Source organism: Arvicola amphibius, chromosome 13 (genome assembly GCF_903992535.2).
Source record: "Arvicola amphibius chromosome 13, mArvAmp1.2, whole genome shotgun sequence".
In the NCBI taxonomy this organism is placed as follows: Eukaryota; Metazoa; Chordata; class Mammalia; order Rodentia; family Cricetidae; genus Arvicola; species Arvicola amphibius.
Window position 1 is genome coordinate 5,316,278 of NC_052059.1, and position 19,875 is coordinate 5,336,152.

At 46.9% G+C, this 19,875-nt stretch overlaps 1 protein-coding gene across 2 annotated transcripts in view; it reads left to right on the top strand.

Annotated features, from left to right (window-relative positions):
* Abcc4 (ATP binding cassette subfamily C member 4) overlaps positions 1 to 19,875 on the top strand; it is a 210,971-nt gene that overhangs the window by 75,483 nt on the left and 115,613 nt on the right. For both annotated transcript variants that reach the window (XM_038310408.1, XM_038310409.1), the window contains 6 exons: positions 127 to 376; positions 6,618 to 6,719; positions 11,077 to 11,166; positions 12,789 to 12,980; positions 15,712 to 15,806; positions 16,032 to 16,118. In XM_038310408.1, the coding sequence (XP_038166336.1) occupies positions 127 to 376; positions 6,618 to 6,719; positions 11,077 to 11,166; positions 12,789 to 12,980; positions 15,712 to 15,806; positions 16,032 to 16,118 (816 nt within the window). The remainder of the gene's footprint in view (positions 1 to 126; positions 377 to 6,617; positions 6,720 to 11,076; positions 11,167 to 12,788; positions 12,981 to 15,711; positions 15,807 to 16,031; positions 16,119 to 19,875) is intronic.

Here is a 19,875-nt window from a genome sequence, read left to right on the forward strand (position 1 = left end):
GCAGACTGAGCCATCTCTCCTGCCCCCACAGTATATCTTAACGTGAGTGTACTGCCTAACAAGGGGCCTCATGCATGCAACATCAATATTGGCGTTTCTATGTGAACATTTATTTCTCTTTTCTAGGAAGGAAATTTCCAAGATTCTGGGCAGCTCCTACCTCAGAGGGATGAACATGGCGTCATTTTTCATTGCAAACAAAATCATTCTGTTCGTGACCTTCACCACCTATGTGTTGCTTGGCCATGTGATTAAAGCTAGCCACGTGTTTGTGACCATGAGTCTGTATAGTGCCGTTCGGCTGACTGTCACCCTCTTCTTCCCCTCGGCCATTGAGAAAGTGTCAGAATCAGTAATCAGCATTCGAAGGATCAAGGTTTGTGTAAAGTAGTGTTCTAATGATTTCCATAGTGCCGCTTTGTCTCGGGCGGACTTTAGTCCTGTGAGAATCCTACTGTTAGTGAGTCCAGAATGATGTATCGTGCCCTATTTGTAGGTGCAGTATGCCAAAACCCAGATGGGCACAATATAAATAACAACAGCGCAAGGCTCTTGATATCTGAATGGTGGCTCTATGAACGAGGGAATCGTGCCAAAGTAGGAAAAACACGCAAATTTCATCTTCTAAGACCAGTGGTTCTCCACCTTCCTAACGCTGCCACGCCTCAATACATTTCCTCATGTTGTGGTAACCCCAGCCATACAAGGGTTTTTGTGGCTACTTCATAGCCGTTATTTTGCTGCTGTTATGAATCGTAATGTAAATCACTTGATATTTATATATAGATCAAGTGTAGGGTCACTTAGGTGTCCCCTGTGCAAGGGTCCTTGAACTCCAGAAGGGGTCGTGACCCCCGGGTTGAGAATCGCTGTTCCAGCCTCACTGGACAGCGAGGTAGAGACTGAGTCCAGGGCTGAGTCGAGTGGCCGTGCCATTCAATTGCGGTTTCCTTTCCTTTTTAAGCTTGCAAATCAGGGAAGAAAATATTTGGGAACGTAGTTTGAACGTAGCATCGTTGGAAGTATATGATGCAGAGCTTCTCCTGGCTGTGGCTTCACACCTGTGCTAATCTGTTGTGATTCCGCTTTTGCTGCACTTCCTTCCCCGAGACTTCAGAGCCAGGTCGTGTGGGTAGCACCAGCCAGGTGGTCTCATAATCGTTTACACGCAACAATCACTGAGCATTGGCACCTACTGTCCCAGCTCTGCAGAGATAGTACCCCTCAGAGGGCAACTGGTACTCAGCATGTAGCTTGTATGTGACAGAACCAGAATCCTGCTGAGGGCTCTGGGTTTGTAACCACTCTTGTATTGACTACACTGCTCCGGGCCTTTGAGGATGCAGGATACTTTAGTCCTCCAGCCTTATAAGAGATTTCTCTGCTTCCTGTAGATGCGGGTACTTGAACTCTGAGGTTGTGGCTCTCCCAACCACACCTTGTTTCTTACATCCTGTATCCATCTCCACAGTTGAGTGTTTGCTCCATGAATTTGGCCTTCTAGGGTTCCTTGCCTTCTGCCCTTCAATTCCGCTGTTACTGATGAATGGATGGGCCCTCCAGTCGGTCAGCTTTTAAATTCTCTCAGTGCTTGGGTTCCTCCTGTGTAAGACTGGTGCACACAGCTCACTGTCACTGGCTACATAATGAATGCCAGGTCAACTTGATTGGTAGAAAGGACACTTACCAGATGTGCCATTTGCTTCTGTGATGGCAGCGTACCCGGGCTCCTTATGTGGAGGAAGGAGATGAGGGTTATAGGAGCCGGTGGGTCACTAGGGGTGTGTATGTTGGAATAGGTGTCTGAAGAAGGTGCTTAGGGGCTTTCATGACAACTGGCTCCTTGGGGTTGAGGAGTACTATAGAAGGGGACAGAAACCACAGAAGTCACGACAACAGAAATGCATAGCGGTCACTGGGCTTCTGAACCTCAGTTCATTCAAGAGGAGACACTTGCAGAGAGATCAATTGTGACAGAATAGGGAAGGATTAATATCTGGGAGACCCTGAGAGATGCTGTGATGTCGGGGTGCTGTAGTTAGTCATGGTCACCCTGTCCACCTGCCTCCTTGCTGGGCGTGGGCTTGTGAAGGCAGACGTCCTCATCTTATATAGGTTCGGTAAGGCATAGCCTGTGATAATGAACGAACAGGTTATGCACCTTTGAGAGAGGTCATCGCTGCATAGGAGACAATAAAACTAAAGCCTTTCAGTTTCTGTCAGAATTTAAAAAGAAAATAGGTGTTATGGTCTGAATACAAAGTGTACCATCCCAGAAGACACACATGTTGAAGGCTTAGTCCCCGTCTAGTGAATGCAGTCATAGAAGGGGTTTGGATCAGGAGGGTTCGGCCTTATCAATGGATTAGTCCATTGGTAGATCCCTAATTAGAAGGCGCTTTTGAGAGGTAGTGGGAATTTTCTAAGCTGAGCCCAGCTGGAGGAGGTGGGTACTGTGGGGGGCTGATCTTGGGGGCTGCAACAGGCTCCCCCGCACCTTACTTTCTGGCTGCCATGGTGTCTGTAGCCTCCTCCCTCACTTGTTCCTGTTGCCCCATCTCGGCCCCCAAACCGTGGAGCCAGTTCACCATGCACAGTACCCTCTGAAACTGGAATCAGGTTGTTTTCTCAGCCATGGAAAGTGACCACGGTGTTCTGTCCATGTTTGCAGCTTGCTTCACTGATAGGGCAGAATTCTAAAGGCTTGAAGGATTTGTTTTTTTATGTTTTAGCATGTATAATGACATGGATGTTTTGCAGGTCTGCTGAGGTGTCTGTTTTAGTGGCCCCTTTGTTAGTGGCTTTTGCCTGTGGGTTCAGAACACCTCAGTCTTAGCGCTTTCACGGGTAGTTTATTGTTATCATGGGAAACAGGGTTTCCTGTGAGAGCCAAAGGTGCCTGCTCAGCCGCTGTGGAGGCTGCTGGTGTGAACTCTAGCTGTTGGCTGCTCGTGTGAACTCCAGCTGTTGGCTGCTGGTGTGAACTCTGTTGGCTGCTGGTGTGAACTTGCAGCTGTGGAGGCTGCTGGTGTGAACTCCAGCTGTTGGCTGCTGGTGTGAACTCCAGCTGTCGGCAGGGCCATGCCCATTTAGTAGTCTTCTCCTGACATAGCATCCAAGGACTGCTGGATACCATTCCAGTCTCTGTCCCCAAGGCCACATGGTTGTTTTGTACCCGTGTGTCTGTCTTTCTCATCTGTGTTAGATTTAGAGCTCACACATGGCGATGTCTTTGTTATTTCTGCAAGGATTCTATTTCCAAATAAAGATAAATTCCAAGGTTCTGGGGGTAGGAAGGACCCCAAGACGTGTGTCTAGAGGGGTATTATAATCTGTGTGTGCTCCTATAACCATACTCCAGGGTTTATGAAGGACAGATGTTTGTTTTTCATGGCGGTGGTGCTGGGAGGTATGAGGGCAAGCAAGGTTCAGGCAGAGTTGGCTCTGTTTTCTGCTTCCAGGACCCTACCCCCTGCCTGGCTCTGGAGGCCTGGGGTATTGTGTTGCATATAGCAGGAGACTAAGGGAGCAGATGCTGTGTGAGGCCAAGGCCACTCTCCTAAGAGCGTTCGTTCATCTCCTTCATAGTAGCAGAGCCTGTAGTGTAGGTTAGTCTCCTCTTCAAAACAACTACCTCTTAAAAACTTGTTTTTACACACACCTTTAATCCCAGAACTCAGGAGACAGAGGCAGATGGATCTGTTAGTTCAAGGCCACCCTGGTATACATGAAATTGATCAGTCTAAAAGAGAAACAGCTTATACAAAGGTGATCCTAGCACCTGGGCTCACACGCCTTTAATCCCAGCACTAAGGAGGTTGAGACAGGAGAGATACGGCTGGGCTGGGCGGCTGGGAGAGGAACATAAGGCTGGAGGAGACGGGAGCTCAGTGCAGTCTGAGCATGCAGTCTGATTCCGTCTGAGGATTGGTAGAGACAGGATCGCCCCTTCAGTCTGAGTATTTGGTAGAGGTAAAAAGCCTCTAGTTGCTTGCTGCAGCTTTTCTGAGTTCTCAGCTTTCACCCCATAATATCTGACTTCTGGTTTTATTATTAAGAACAATTAGAATTTATGCATCACATGTATTTTCTTAGTGATTAAGAATGTTTAGTGGTTTTCTGGTATTTACTGCTCATTTGTACTTTGTCCTTTTTTTTTTTTTTAAATCTTTTAATATTGTGTATATGGGTGTTTTGCCTGTGTGTCTTCATGGCCCATGTCCATGCCTGGTGCCCACAGATGCGAGAAGACTGCTTGTGTCTTCTGGAACTGAGGTTTCCGATGGTTGTGAGCTAGTGTGTGGATGCTGGGAATCAAGCCCAGATCCTCTAGCGGAGAAGACGGTGCTCTTAGCCACTGGGCTGCTTAGTTTTTTGTCAGCTTGACACAAGCTAGGGTCATCTAAGAGGAGGGAGTCCTGATTGAGAAAATACCTCCATAAAATCCAGCTGTAAGATATTGCCGCACACCGCGCCCCCGTGTCTGCGTTTGATGCGCTATTACCCAGTTACCGAGCTTCGGGTAAGGGGCAGGAGGCTAAAATACACAAACACATACAGACAGAGAGACAACGACACGGGTCATCCTTGAATTCCCCAAGAATGCCCCCTTTATTGTGTTCAGGGGCAGATTATATAGAGATAGCCACGCCCCAGCCAAACCCACCAGAAACCACTCTGCCATCAGGAACTCCTGAAGGTCTCGTGCTCAGCAGCTGTAGGCTCTCAGATCAGGGGATTACAAGAAATTCAGGATCTGGGGTCTCACTGCTCCCAACAAGATATTTTCTTAATTAGTGATTGATGGAGGAGGGCTCAGCCCATTGTGGGTGGGGTCGGTCCTGGGTTCTATTAAGAAAGCAGCTGAGCAAGCCACCATGGACAGGTTGGTAAAGCGTCTCCCTCCAGGGCTTCTGCACCAGCTCCTGCCTCCCAGTTCTTGCCTGCTTCCCTCTGTGATGGAGTGTGACCTGGGAGCTGCAAGGTGCAGTAACCCCTTCCTCCCCAGATTGCTTTTGGTCCTGTATCACAGCAATAGGTCACCCACTGCACCTATGTGTCTTCTTTTGAGAACTGCCTGTTGCTCACACATGGATGGGATGACTTGAGGCTTTTGGTATTTAATTTTTCAAGTCCCTTGTAGTCTAGATATTAATCCCCTGTCAGATGACTGCCTGGGAAAATTTTCTCCCAGTCTCTAATTACCTTTTAGCTGTTGTTGCCTTTGCCATGTAGAGGCTTTTCCGTCCCCTTTGCCATTTCTCATCATTAATTTCCCTAAAGTCCTCTTCAGAAACTCTGGCCTGTGCCTGCAATTTGAAGTATTTTCTGTTTTCTTTAGCAGAGTGGTTCTCAACCCATGAGAACCACTTGTGGGGGGGGGGGTAGAGGGGGTCACATATCAGATACTTACATTGCGAGTCATTATAATAGCAAAATTAAGAGTTACGAAGTAGCAGTGGAAATAATTCTGTGGTCTGGGGTTACCACAACATGAGGGAGTGTATTAAAGGGCCACAGTGTTAGGAAGGTTGAGAACCACTGATTTTAGAAGTTTTAGAGTTACAGGTCTGTCCTTGAGAGGTGTTTGATCCATTTTGAGTAGATTTCACCATGTTTTTTTCTGAGTGAATTATTCCTACTGTTTGAGGAGCATGGCCAGGGGTGGAGGGTGGGGGGTCTTTTGTTACCATTAGATTAGAACAGTCAGCGGGCCTTTGTCCTATCTGTCACACAGCAATGACTGGCTGCTCAGTGGTGGGACACAGCAGGGAGGGGAGATGTAGCCCTTCCTGCTGCCTGTGGCTGTGAGATGATGCTTTCCAAATGACAGAGAGAGTGAGAGAGAGAGGGGGGGGAGGGGGGGAGGAGCGGGGGGAGGGGGAGGGAGGGAGAGACCACTTTGAGGCTGCTCAGTGAAAGCTGTGGTTCGCAAGGGGGAGGCAGGCAGAGTGCCCTTTCTCCAGTGCCTGCCGTGGTCCCGAGTCCCGCCTGCACTGCTAGCCTGACTAGATTCTTGAATGCCCGGGAACAGCTCTCACCTTTCTTCTAGCTTTGGCATGTTTGACACTTGATGAGCATCCAGTAAGTGTTTATCAAATCATTTCCTAACCTCTCCTGTGTTCCTGTTAAAAAAACCAAGCCAAACCAACATACCACTGTCCAATTCTTTGTACATCTGTTCAGTTTTTTTAATCAATGTTTTCATTTATTAGGAAAGAATTGTTGTGCTTGTTCAGAACATTGCAAAGACTCTGCTCATGCACCTGAAGTTTGTGTGCATGGAAACACACAGATGTGTGTGTAATATATAACCTGTTAACGTATAGCATGTTCTGGCGTGACTTGACACTACTTTAAGGTATTTTATTACATATTTATTATGTGTGAGGGTCACATATGTCAAGGCATGCATGTGGGGGTCAAAGGACAGCTTGTGGAAGTCTCTCCTTTTACCCTGAGGTCTTAGGATTTAACTCAGAGTGGCAGGCTTTGTGCCAGGTACCCTCACCTGCTGAGGCAGCCCCTGGCCACACTTTAGACTGTAAGAAGTTTTACATTTGCATTATGCTTTTATTCCTGTGGTTAAGATAGTTCATGTTTTTCCTTTTCTCCAGAACTTTCTGTTGCTTGATGAACTTCCACAGCGCAAAGCCCAGGAACCATGTGACGGCAAAGCCATAGTCCACGTGCAAGATTTTACTGCTTTCTGGGACAAGGTAACAAATCCCTGTGATTTCCAAGATATCATGGGTAACATCGATGAAACAGAATTTGAACAATTTTACAAAGTCTATAAAAGGCTGTCGGCTTTGAAGATTTTATAAAAATTCTCAAAATCAAAAAAAAAATCATGATCCTAAAGAATTTAAAAGTTAATCTTTAAAAAAATCATTTTATTTTATGTGTGTGCATGAGGGTCTGAGTTCATGCTTGTATGCAGTTGCCCACAGAGAGCAGAAGAAGATATCAGCAACTGGAGTTGCAGATGGTTGCACGCTATCCCATGGGTGCTGGGAATGAAACCCAGGTTTTCTGGAAGAGCCACCAGTGCTTCTAACAGCTGAGCCGTTTCTCTAGCTCTTGAAAGTTATTTATCTCATTTTCATAAAAATTTTGTCGTTGATTTGAACTGAATATCCCCAAGTTTTGGCACTGGCAATGTTAGAATGCACAGGGCTGGGCAGGCTAGGGGTCAGTGTGGGAAGAATTAACTGTGCACATTCTAAACTGTCGTAGATTTTTACCTTGTTTTCATATCATGTTAGAGCATGTAGAAAGAATCTGTGATTTGTATCATTTTCTGGGGTTCAGAATGAGGACTCTGGGGACCCCGGTGCTCTCTGCCTCTGGCTACCTGAATTGACAGTCTGCAGGGAGGAGGCCAACACAGTAAGGTGCCCGGGTTTCTAGGTGTAAGGTTTCACACAAGTGATGAATAAATAGTAAAACAGGCACGGCCAGGAGGATTTCCCAGATTGGATTCCATGGGGCATACAGGCAAATAGGAAGAGTAGCAGGGCCGACTGCGAGGAAGTGCTCAGTCTTAGAGACTTAGTGCACCCCGCTGCCCATTGCCTTGGGGTCTCCAGCAGAACTCCTCTCAGTCTGAGAAACAAGAGTCAGCTGCGGGGGAGCATGAGTGTGTTAAGTAGTTAGAGATATGAAGAGGAGGCCATGATGAGGCTGCCTGGAGACTGGCAATCGCAGGGATGTGCTCCCAACCTCTGAGTGAGAGGAAACCACACTCACAGGGACCCCAGCTGCCTCCAGAAGCTGGGGTTGCCGAGGGTGCGAAGGGGGTGCGAAGGACCAGCCTCCCATTGGTGATTTCGTGGCTGAAGTTAAGTCGGCAAGAGGACCTAGGAAGTACAGATTGCTTGAGTTTGGAATGTAGCCGAAAGCCAACTGGAAGCTGAGCAAGACTCCTTCCCAGCTCTGCGTTGCCTCCCCTTGCCCTGTGGTATGCATGTCAAACCACAGACTCCTGCTCTCTTCATATGCCTGCCCATGTGTGAGTACTGTGTGGTCTGCATCACTTTCCCCTAATTTGGCTGCAGTGCTGCAGCTCTCTCCACAAACCAGCACTGTGTGTCCAGATGTGGACAACCACAGCCTTGCATTCCTCACCCATGGAAATTCCTGCAAGGTGCTTTATCTGGCCTCAAAGTTTTGCTTCAGTTTCTCGGCATATCCAAGCACAGTGCATTTAAAGTGTTGATAGGAGCTGGCCACAATACCACTGTCAAGTGCCCTCAGTGAATTCTGCTGAGTTAGACACGACCCTGCAGAAGCACCCTAGGTGGACGCTGCCGTATTAGAGACAGGACTGAAAAGCACCCTAGGTAAAGGCTGCTGGATTACACACTGTAAAGCACCCTAACTGAACGCTGCTGGATTAGACACTGTAAAGCACCCTAGGTAGACGCTGCTAGATTACACATTGTAAAGCACCCTAACTGAACACTGCTGAATTAGACACTGGAAAGCACCCTAGGTGAACGCTGCTGGATTACACACTGTAAAGCACCATAACTGACCGCTGCTGGATTACACACTGTAAAGCACCCTAGGTGAACGCTGCTAGATTAAACACTATAAAGCACCCTAGGTGAACGCTGCTGGATTACACACTATAAAGCACCCAAGGTGAATGCTGCTGGATTAGACACAGTTCTTCAGGATGTCTGTTAGCCAGGTCTCTTCTCTCTCCAACTCTGCCACACTGAGAAATGGGCTGTTTGATTCCAAGTCTTCTCAGGCTTGCATTTTCACATGGAATTTTACCATCTGTTTCCCTGGCTTTATCTGTGGGATTTTTATGACCTCTGCTAGGGGTTCCCTGGTGGTCAGGGCCAGAAAGGCCACTGGGTGTGGGAGGGGGTTTTTCTGGGAGAAACCAGGGTACAATGAGGAACATGCTGGGCTGGGATTTAAGACTGGCTTCTACCACAGCCGGCTGGAAAGCTCTGATCATTAACCCAGTTCCCACTTAAGAGCTCAGCCTCCAAGCTCACAGTTTATGGCCCCGGGGGACCTGCGCATCTCCAGAGGGGCTGGGACTGCTGCCCTCCGCCTTGTTCACTGCAGTATCCCCAGGGTACGACTCAGCTTGCAGCAAGGACTCATCAACTGTGGCATCACCATAGAGGTGTCTGGACCCTGAGAGTGAAGGGCCAACGCCTCTCCAGCTGCTGTCTGCCCCCTTCTGCTCACAGCATAGCAGTGCTCAGGCCCGAGCCTCCAGAGGGCAGGAGCCTCTTTGTCCTCACGAGGAACCCTTGACAGGTCAATTTTGTCCTCGTTCAAGGCGGGTCTGCCCTTCAGAAACTCGTTTTCTAAAGTTCAGATGACTGTGTAGTCTTTGGTTTATTCTTGTATTTCTGTGATACAGAGGACCATTTTTTCCCTCAGTGTGTTGTACTGAACACTGTTTCTTTAAGAGAACATCTTACAAAAGGCCTGGGGTTCAGATGAGTTTACTGCAGCCTTAGCTGTGTGGTACACTCAGATGTACCCGTGAGCAATGCAGATGGGCCACATCTGGGACTAGACCACCTCAGATCAACCCACGGACAGCAGTGTCTCCACTGTTACCGTCAGTATTATGTAGTATGCTGTCTGACGCGTTCATGTGGGATTTAGACAAACGTCCTTAGTGTTGGCGGTCAGTACTGTGAAGGTCTGTATTCCCATTTGGACCACCCTTCTCCTTCCCGCACATCCGGTTACTGCTGAAGACGAGTCAGTCCGATGTGCTGATTGTCATTGGCCAAGGGAAGGAAGCGTTATTCAGGTCCAGGGCTCTCTGTTAAGATCCCGTAGGGCCCACGTCTCTCAACTGAATTTGCAACATGTGGGAGTTGTATAGAGATGTGGATTTGATTTGACTCCCTGAAGAAATTTATAAGAAGCTATAAAACAACTTAAAAATTGTCAGTGGTCGCTTTTCTTGACATTTAGTATAAGTTGACTACTTTATCTGAAATGTTTGAGTCGGGCGTTCCAGATTTTTGGGTATTGTGAGATTTTTGGTATTCCCATGTACATAATGGGAAACCTTGGAGATGAGACCCAAGTGTAAATATGAAATTATTTGTGCTTCATATCTACCTTGTGCATAGCTTTAATATGATCTTATCCAGTGAATCTACATATGGAGTCCTACACGTGTGCTGTCAATAATCTCATTCAAAGAATTTGCAGTATTAAGTTCTTGAATTTGCAACTCTTACATAAGCCATGCATAGAGTCTTAAGCTTCTCTATGTTAAAATGCGTAGGTTGCCCAGGAGTGTGATTTCTCATGGTATACTATGCCTTACCTCCCGCTCCCGGGTGTAGCCTGTACCTCTGTGGTTTTTATGGTAGCAAGATTGCCTTGACCCTGTTCAGCAAGACAGGCCACGAATGTCACAGGTGTAAGGTACCTGACCCCCTCGCTAGCCTACACTGAGCTTAATGTCTTAATTTTTGTTCTTAAACTCGCTCTCTTGTTGCAGTGCTGAGGGTATTTGTAGGATGTTGTTTTCTGTGATTGATTTCATGCTCCCAAGTGTCGTCCTGAGTCCTGAGTCTTGAGTGTACTGCTGAGATGCCTAGTCACAAAGGTTAAGGATGGTGTCACATTGCTCACTGGGGACAGACGTGCTGCTGTGCTCTGTGCTGCCACCTTGTGGGAGTGAGCAACATGGAGGATTAAAACCTAAGGCCCCAGTGAACATTTCGGAAAGATTAAAATCCTCCTGCACGGGATATTCTAATAGAAATATTGTGTTAGTGCTTTAGTATGAGCCAAGAATCTCTCCTCACGAGAAGACAGCGTTGTCCTTTGTCCTGCTTAAATTCCGAATTCATATTGAAATCTGGGCTCAATTTTATTTAATTTAATTTTATTTAATTTTATTTAAATAAGTGTATTAAACAGCATGAGAAGGCTGTCACTCCATAACCTCTTCAGTGAGGAGGGATACGGGTTACATTTGTATGTATCAGTGACTAGTTTAATTTCTCCTACTTTTCAAAGTGGTTATGTTACTTCCTTAAAATAAGACATTTTGTAAACTTTACCTCCTAGGCCTTAGATACTCCAACCCTGCAAGGCCTGTCCTTTACCGCCAGACCTGGTGAATTGTTAGCTGTGATTGGTCCAGTGGGAGCAGGCAAGGTAAGTTTTTTGTTTTGTTTTGTCTTAGAGTTGGCTCATTGGGAATTGCTTATGTGACCACTACTCCTCAGGACAGAAGGACGAAGGACGAGGGAGATTTCCTTTTCCAGTTTGGCCTCTAAATGCTACAGGGTCTTGGGAGGCTGTCCAGATGTAACAGTTCCTCTCACGACTTACCCAAGTCCTGCCAGTCTGTCTTTAGCTCAGACACAGCTGTGGCTTCCGCCATGCCTGAACCAAAGGATGCACGGAGATACCCAGACCCAGGCACCTCTGCCTTTCACAAGGACTGGGTTTGGGGCCAGGTGGATAGTCTCCAGCTCTCTGATTGTGGTAGGCACACACGGGATAGACTGGAGGGGGACTCCTGTGTATGATGAAGGTTTGCTCCTCAGAACTCCTTTAAACAAAGGTCTCCTGTGCATTGGATGCAGCATTGGTGCCTGGCCCTTCTGGAACAGGCACTTGAGCCAAGGCGATCTGGGCTATCTGGATGCAGCAGCAACTTCTTCAGTGTTGGATATGAGACATTTCTGTTATGCTAGACCATTGTGCTGATACCAACGTTCCTCTTGTTCATTTTCATTTATATCTGTCTATCATCCATCATCTATCCATCTATCTATCTGTCTGTCTGTCTGTCTCATCTATCTATCTATCTATCTATCTATCTATCTATCTATCTATCTATCTATCTATCTATCTATCTATCATCTATCTATCTATCTAGTATCTGTCTATCATCTGTCTTTCTATCATCTATCTGTCTGTCTGCCTGTCTGTCTGTCTATCCAGACTGGATCTCAAAATGCCCACAATAGCCTCAGAGTTGCTATGCAGCCAAGGATGACTTTGACCCTTGTCGGGACCAGCCGATTTTTTTGCACATGTCTGAAAAGGGGAGTGAGGAATAAAAAGATACAAGAGACAGAAGATAGAGTTGGGTGGGCTCCCAGTGCATACTGTAAGAACCCTGAGTTTATTACTCATAGTCTTTATATACTCCAATCCAAAGAGGAGTGCCAGAGACCTCCCTCCCATATTTCAAGGAACAAACAAGTATAATTACCTCCTTAATATCTCAGACACATAATATCCATGCCCTAAGTCAAACATCCTGTTGTTTGGTTTTGAATAGTGAGATATCTTTGGCCAAACACTCTGTTATTTGTCCTTGAGGAGCAAGAATAGGTTTGAACTCTCTGGACTTTAGTCAAGATAGAACGGATTTGAAGCTGTGGGGTCCCACAGATCCTACAGCCTCTGTCTCCCCATTGCTGAGATTATAGGCCTGCGCCACAATGCCCAGCAAAGATTGTTAATTACACATAGTATTTCATATATCATTCTTAATTGCATATAGCCAGCCATTCGATATAACATTGCGTTTGGGGGAAGGTCATTTGGGATGGTCAGTTGCCACAATCTATTTTTGTGTGCTTTTTTAATTCCTATCAAATACAGCAGCGATATTTATGTTCTGTGTTTGCTTTTACCTGCAGCTTCTAGTGTTGTTTCCCCTGAGAAGCTGGTGCTTGATAAACTGGCAGGGCTGGGCGTGCCAGGGGCATGGTTTAGTCTGTGCTGACAGTAACACATGCGTGTGTTGCCCTCTCTTTCAGTCGTCTCTGTTGAGCGCGGTGCTGGGTGAACTTCCTCCGTCCAGCGGGCTCGTCACCGTGCACGGGAGAATCGCCTACGTTTCTCAGCAGCCCTGGGTCTTCTCGGGAACCGTGAGGAGCAATATTTTATTTGGGAAGAAATACGAGAAGGAGCGCTATGAGAAAGTGATCAAGGCCTGTGCTTTGAAGAAGGTGACCTTTGAGTCTCTTACGCTCTGTTTTCTAGTCCTGCGGCTGTTTCTTTAAACTCTGGCTTTGGAAGATTTTTAAGTTATTATGATCCTTACGCTACACTTCTGGAAGCTGCTCTATCCCCCACTCATTGCTGTTTGGTTTTCTTTTATTGAATTCTGTTCACTTTTAACTGTTTTCGTGTCCTTATGTGCCGATTGTCACATCCGTGGCCTTGCTCCCATGAGGGGTGTGCCCCCATTCTCCTCCCCACCTGTTTCTGTAATCCTGAACTTAAAAACAAAAGGTATTTATTTTTCTCTTACGTGGATAGGTGTTTTGCCGGCCTGTATGCCTGTGTGCCATCTAGCCATCTGATGCTTGCAGAGGCCAGAAGAGGGTGTCGGATCCCTTGGAACTGAAGTTACAGATAGTTATGAGCCACCATGTGGGTGCTGGGAATCAAACCTGGCTTCTGGAAGAGCAGCCAATGCTATTCACTAGTGAGCCATTGCTCCAGCACCTGATTCTTAACTTTTACAAAAATAAAACAATTGCAGAAATTTTCAGAAGTGGAGGGGTTAGCATGTTGAGCCCTCACTGTACCCATCACAAAGCTTTAACTACACACACGTGGTGACCGGTGGTTATTCATGTCTAATGGAACGCTTGAGGCCCCATCTCCGCTCCACGTTATTTTTTAGGGGATCCTGGAGCCTTTGTGTTTGTCTGTAGATATTTTCATTATTTGTGTTTAAGAGAAGTCCCTTGGGCCCCACCACCGTTCAGCATTAAAGAACAACATGGCTTGAGATGATCCCCGTCCTACTCAGTCTGTGGGCCCCGAGTTCCAATCGTCAGCTGGCACACCGAGAATAAACCAGGAAGAGAGTCTGCAGCCTCGGACTGACTTATACTTTATTCATTAAAGGAAACAACATGTTTTAGCAACTTATATTTTAATACTCCAACACATCGCCAGGAGAGAGTAGGTTCTCAGACTTGACACTGAGCTTCCCAGAAAATAAAACTAAATTTTTGTTACGCATGGTGATTTTAATAAAACTCATAGATGATCGACCAAAACCGCACATACCTGATGGGTAAATATAAGTTAGCAGGTAGACAAAAGGCAGATTCCTACAGATGCTGTTTCTTGCTTTGGCTGTAAGAACTGGTCAATAGTAGCCTGAAGGAGCTCGCCACAGGGTCTGTTTACAGAGTCCTGGACACCCGACTGTTCTTTGTGTGGGAAAGGCCAGACAGATCTCTCAGAGCTGGGTGCTGAAGGCTCTTTAGTCAGCACTCTGAGGGAACTCCAGTTACATTTGAGCCCTAGCTGGAATGTCACAGATTGTGTTGGTCAGGGGTTTTTATGATGATGTGGAATGGAAATAATTTCATGTTTTAGTGGGGCCTTCCTGCCTGCTGGGTTATAGTTTATAGGAGAGAATGTGTTTCTATAAATGATGTCAAGCAACAGTGACAAACTAGACTTGTATTAAGTAGTAAATACATACATATATATTACATTATAATATAATACATATATGCTCCATAACAAACATAATATAGTATAAATAATATAGTATACCTGTGTGTGTGTGTGTGTGTATGCACACACACTGCATAAGAAGGGGCACTAACTGCAGAATAATAGATTTCTTATTTTCAAAGTCTTGTGTGTTCACCTCTCTTATTCACTGTGTCTACATACCTATCACTATCTTTATCTGTCCCTCTCTCTGTGTGCCTCTGGTTCTCCCACTGACTCTTTTTTTTTTTTTTTTTTTATCTTGTTTTGTTTTTTTGAGCCTGGGTTTCTCTGTACCTTTGGGGCCGGTCCTGGAACTTGCTCTTGTAGACCAGGCTGGCCTTGAACTCACAGAGATCCACCTGCCTCTGCCTCCCGAGTGCTGGGATTAAAGGAGTGCGCCACCACCGCCCGGCCTCTCACTGACTCTTGATCACGCATGTATGTATGCATGCATGCTCACATGTGAGCATGCACACACACACAGGTACATGAATCTGGAATCTTTCACCACTAATTCCCCGGTGTCTCTGATGTTACTGTTCCCACTCCGTCACAGTTCTCACCCCAATGCTTCAGCAGCTCCTTAGGTGGGACCTTGCCTCAGCTAGTGATTCCTCCCACTCCATGAGGCAGATCATGCCCTCCCTTGAATTTCATAGCTGTGAACCTGTGACCCCTCCCCATCATCAGCATCATCTCTTAACAGTGCTCCTTTGACCACACCCACATATGTCAGTTCATGGGAGCTATACATTATTCCTTTCTGTATATGATGCAGTCTTTTTTGCCCTGATTTGGTGGGCCCACTCCACCTTCCACTCTCTCTGTCTGAGCCCTGGCTGGCCATCCAGTTGGAAATGGACCTTCCCTGTCCAGTCCCTCTGACAGCTACCTTCCTATGTCTTCACACTTGTCTTGCACACACTTACTAACTTCTCACAGTGTCAGTCTCCATTACGGATGCTGCAGGGACTTTGTTTCCTTCCCTGCCAGAGTCGCTGTGTCCAAACAATGGCGAATTTCTGCTCCTCGCTTGACAGATACCTTTTAACATAGTTAGGTACCTCAGAAATAGTTAAATACTCATAGCGAGTATAACATGGAGATTCCCTGGGTCCTGTGTGTTCTCCTCGCCCCGCCCCTAAAGTCCCGCTGCAAGGTGTGTTAGACGTTTGCCGAAGAGCAGCTCTGAGTCTTCCCTCTGTCTCTGTGCAGGACCTGCAGCTTCTGGAGGATGGGGATCTGACTGTGATAGGAGACCGGGGAGCCACGCTCAGCGGAGGGCAGAAAGCACGGGTGAACTTGGCACGGTAACTTGTCTTCCAGCAGCCATGTGCATGTGCGTTGACAAAGCGTGCGGCGGCAGTGGGGGCGGGGCGTGTAGCGTCTGCTCACTGTGTCAGTACCGTGCAAAGCACTGGTTTTGAGTAATTCCATTGGTGCTTTGGATGAACAGCTAGTGACCGAGTGCCACGATCCCTAAGACAGTGGCCAGGGAGGTGCCCTTCAGTCTGATTTCCCTCTTTGCCTTGCAGGGCAGTCTACCAAGACGCCGACATCTACCTCCTCGACGATCCGCTCAGTGCCGTAGACGCAGAAGTGGGAAAACACCTCTTCCAGCTGTGAGTTTGTTCTCTCTTATGTCAGCTCCATGTTCAGGAACCCTTCCAGTTGGGCCCCCGTGAAGTAATTTATACAGCTTCACCTAGGCTCATGTTTATGCACCCTCTTCTCTGTTCCCCTCCACATGACATTTCACAAGCCCAAGATCAAGGTAGGGAAATAGGGAAGGTGCCGTCAGTGCGGCAAAGTGCACAGAGCCCTTGTGTAGAGTCTCAGATCAGAGGGCTCTCTCTACGTGTATTCTCTAGCGCCTTGAACTTCTTAGCCAAGAGACTAGAAGACCCAGGCCCCAAGAAGAAAAATGATGTACATTTTTAAATTGAAGCAAAGGGCTTGGCTGCTTGGTATTGGAGAATTGGCTCTTTTCCCCCAAAATTTGCAAATAAGATTTATTTTATTTCCGTGTGTGTGTGTGTATGTATATGTGTCTGGTCAGTGACTGCCACATGTGTGTCAGTGCCAGAGGAGGCCAGGGAGGGGACTGGGTTCCTTTAGAACCGGAGTTGGAGCTGGTTGTGAGCCACCTGACGTGGGTTCTGGGTCCCGAACTCTGGTCCTCTGCAAGCAAGCGCTCTTAACTAGCCGTCTCTCCAGCCCCTCCTTCGCAGTGAGATTCAGTGGTCGCATAGGGCCCGCAGAAGAGGACTCATTGATTTATGTTGAGCTGTAGACCGGGAGGTTTGGGAACACTGAGAACAGGAACTCACGACACAGGTGTAAAGGTGTGGACAAGCAAGGCACCAGATGACAGCAGCAAGTGGGCACATTTCTCTCAAGGGGAGCTGCATGTTTTATGGCCGATTAAGAACCCCCGAAACACCAATCTGTACTTTCTGCCTTCTTTAGCTCTGGGTGCCAAAATAAAATGCTGGAGATTGCTGTGATTCTCCCAGCAGACAAAGCCGCGGAGGGTGGAAGTCAATAACCATCTTCCATCTTTTCCTTCTTAGGTATCTTTCCCCAGTTCCCTCTTCTTCAGAGGACACCCGTCAGGTTGTTTGAGGACTACCCTCATAGCCACTCTTAGCTTTCCCTCTAGAGTTCTGTCTAAACCATTTGGTGCTGACCTTTTGTAAATTTAGTATGAATTTAGGGCAGTGGGGTTCAGTTTATAACATCCTCAGCAGAGTGAAAACCACCCGTCTAGGCTTTGGATCCTAGGACTGGAACAAGACCATCTGTTGGCATGGCCTTCTGGGGCTTGGCAGATGGTGGGGAGTGACCGCCCCTACATCTGCATGGGACACCAATGTGTCTCCTGTTGTGGATATGAAAGTATTCTGGCTGTGGGCGGTAGTGGGCTGGGCAGCAGTGTGAACGTAGTGCGAATAAGACACTTAAAAGTGGCCACGGTGGTAGCTTTTATGGCATGTGCATTTTACTACAGTACAAACAAAACCACATGCGTGGTAGTGGGTTGAGTATTTCAGGGCACAGAAAGCAAGAGCGCCTGGCACTTGGCTCTGACCCAGCTCTTTGATCTGACCCTCCTTTCCTGTCAGCTCTTGATTGTGATTTGATGGATTTTGCTCTTTGCAGAATCAGCCCTTTGTCACTTTGGTGAGCCTTGAGCAGATCCACTCAAGTTCCCCTGCACTCGAGACTGATTCTTGGTGGGAAGCTGTAGTGGAGGCTCTCGGGAGGAGAGAGGGAGGCATTTTAATTGCTTGGTATCAGTATGCAGATCACAGAGGTGCCCCCACCTCAAGCGTCCCTTTGAGCATGGGTGTTTATAAAGTCTGCTTGCACCTTAATGTTTAATGGCTTTGGATAGACCCTTGATAGAAGCAAGCTTGTTAGAATCGTTGCTTGCTAATCAGAACCACATTCTTTGGGGGAACTCGGAGCAGGAAGCACGAATGCAATTTAGGAAATCACTCAGCAGCAGCTGGAGAATGCTCTCAACGAGTTAGAAAATTGGATTGAACAATATGCCGCGAAAGATGGCAGCCGCGTCGGAGCCGAGAAACGTGGAGTGCTTTGTATTAGACGGGAACGAGTCACTCCTCTGTTTGCCATTAGCAGTTTTATTTCAATCACGGATATACATCCAAGGTTATTAAGATTTGCGGGTTTTACAACTATATATGTTACAAACATGGGAAACAGAAGGCTGGGGTCTCCCAACCGATGCCAGTCTGATGTAGCTGTGGATTCTGCACTTTAGAAAGTCTCAACACTGCAGATGCCTGCCTCTCCCGCCATCTGTGCAGGGCTATCCTAGTTAGATCTCCCGTGCTGCTGCCTACCTCTTCGTCTTAGTTTAAGTATTTCTTAGTTTGTGCAGGCTACTGTGACAGAATGCCATAGCCTATAATCTGTAAACGGCAGGGGTGTATTTCTCATCGCGTGGAGGCTGGAAGCCTGAGATGAGACGCTAGCAGATGTGATGTCTCTTGAGGACTTGGTGATTCATAGGCACATGTCGGCAGAAGTGGTTCCATTCATCCACTGGTTCTCCTTTCTAAGGAACAATGCCAGTCCTTTCCGTGATGGCAGTGAGAAAGCCCCATCTCTTCATACCATCACCCTGGTGACGAATTTCCAGTGTGTGAATGTGTGGGAAGACAAAAGCCTTCAACTAAATGGATCCAAGTACTTACTGATTCTGTCTTCCCTGTTTGTGTCCCTGAAATGTCCGCTCTGGCACGCGGGACTACCGTGGTTTGGTTACTCTCTGTGGTTCTTGTATGGGATCAGAATTAAATGATGAGCCTGTCAACATCAGTATGGCACAGGAAGGCCCAGAGGCACGTGTCTGCATAGTAACTTGGGAGGTGGAGGCAGGAGGATTCTTTGAGTTTAGTATTTTTTGACCAATCTGGCTAATATGCCAAAGGCTATGTGTATGTATATACATACATATACACACATACATACATATACATACACACATATATTTATAATACACACAATACATATATTTATTATATATTTAGGTAAGTTTTACTTTTTAAAAATTTAATGAATATTTCCGTAGACATTTTTTGGTGAAAAAAGCCACTTAGCTTAGGGAAAACATAGTACCATCAATTATAAAATTATTCTAAGTATTTAGTTTTCTTGTTTGTGGTGGAAATTGTTGGCAAGAAAGCATTTGCAACCTCTGGCTCGGGCCTTGTAGGTTTAATAGTGCCCAGGAGTGAATGTTAGCGCCTCCTAGACAAGGTCACACAAAGCGATGGGGCAGCTGGCTCCAGGGAAGGGACAGCTCAGCTGAAGTGCAGGCCCTGCACCCTAGGAAAGGTTTGGCAGGTCGAGAGATGTCAGTAAGAAATAAGCCACATTAAGACGTGCCAGAGGGTGGAAAATTAATCTTTCATGGAAAGCGTGCAGTTTCTGCATAGAGTGGGTGTCTTAGTTCTGGTAATAGCCCAGTTCTAAAGGCACCTATAAAGACTTCAGTCCCCTCGTGGAAGTATACGCTGAAGACATAGGGAAGGATGGAGGGTGGAGATGACACATTTTGTGTATCTGTGTTGTGTTCTGGACCTTCCCTTGTATCTGTCGCAACACACACACACACACACACACACACACACACACACACGGATCTGAAGGGCTCCTGTGGCCTACAGCCCTGCCGGTTGCTCTGTGTGAGGACTTGGGAATCCAGGCTGTAGGCAGAGCTCCATGTATGGAGGCCCGTAACCAGCTTCCCCTTCCCTACACATATGCCAAGGCTGAGTTCTCCTGGGTCTGCAGTGAGAACGTGGGTGCGCTTGGAGCAGTCTAGACCTCAAAGGAAACTGTTAG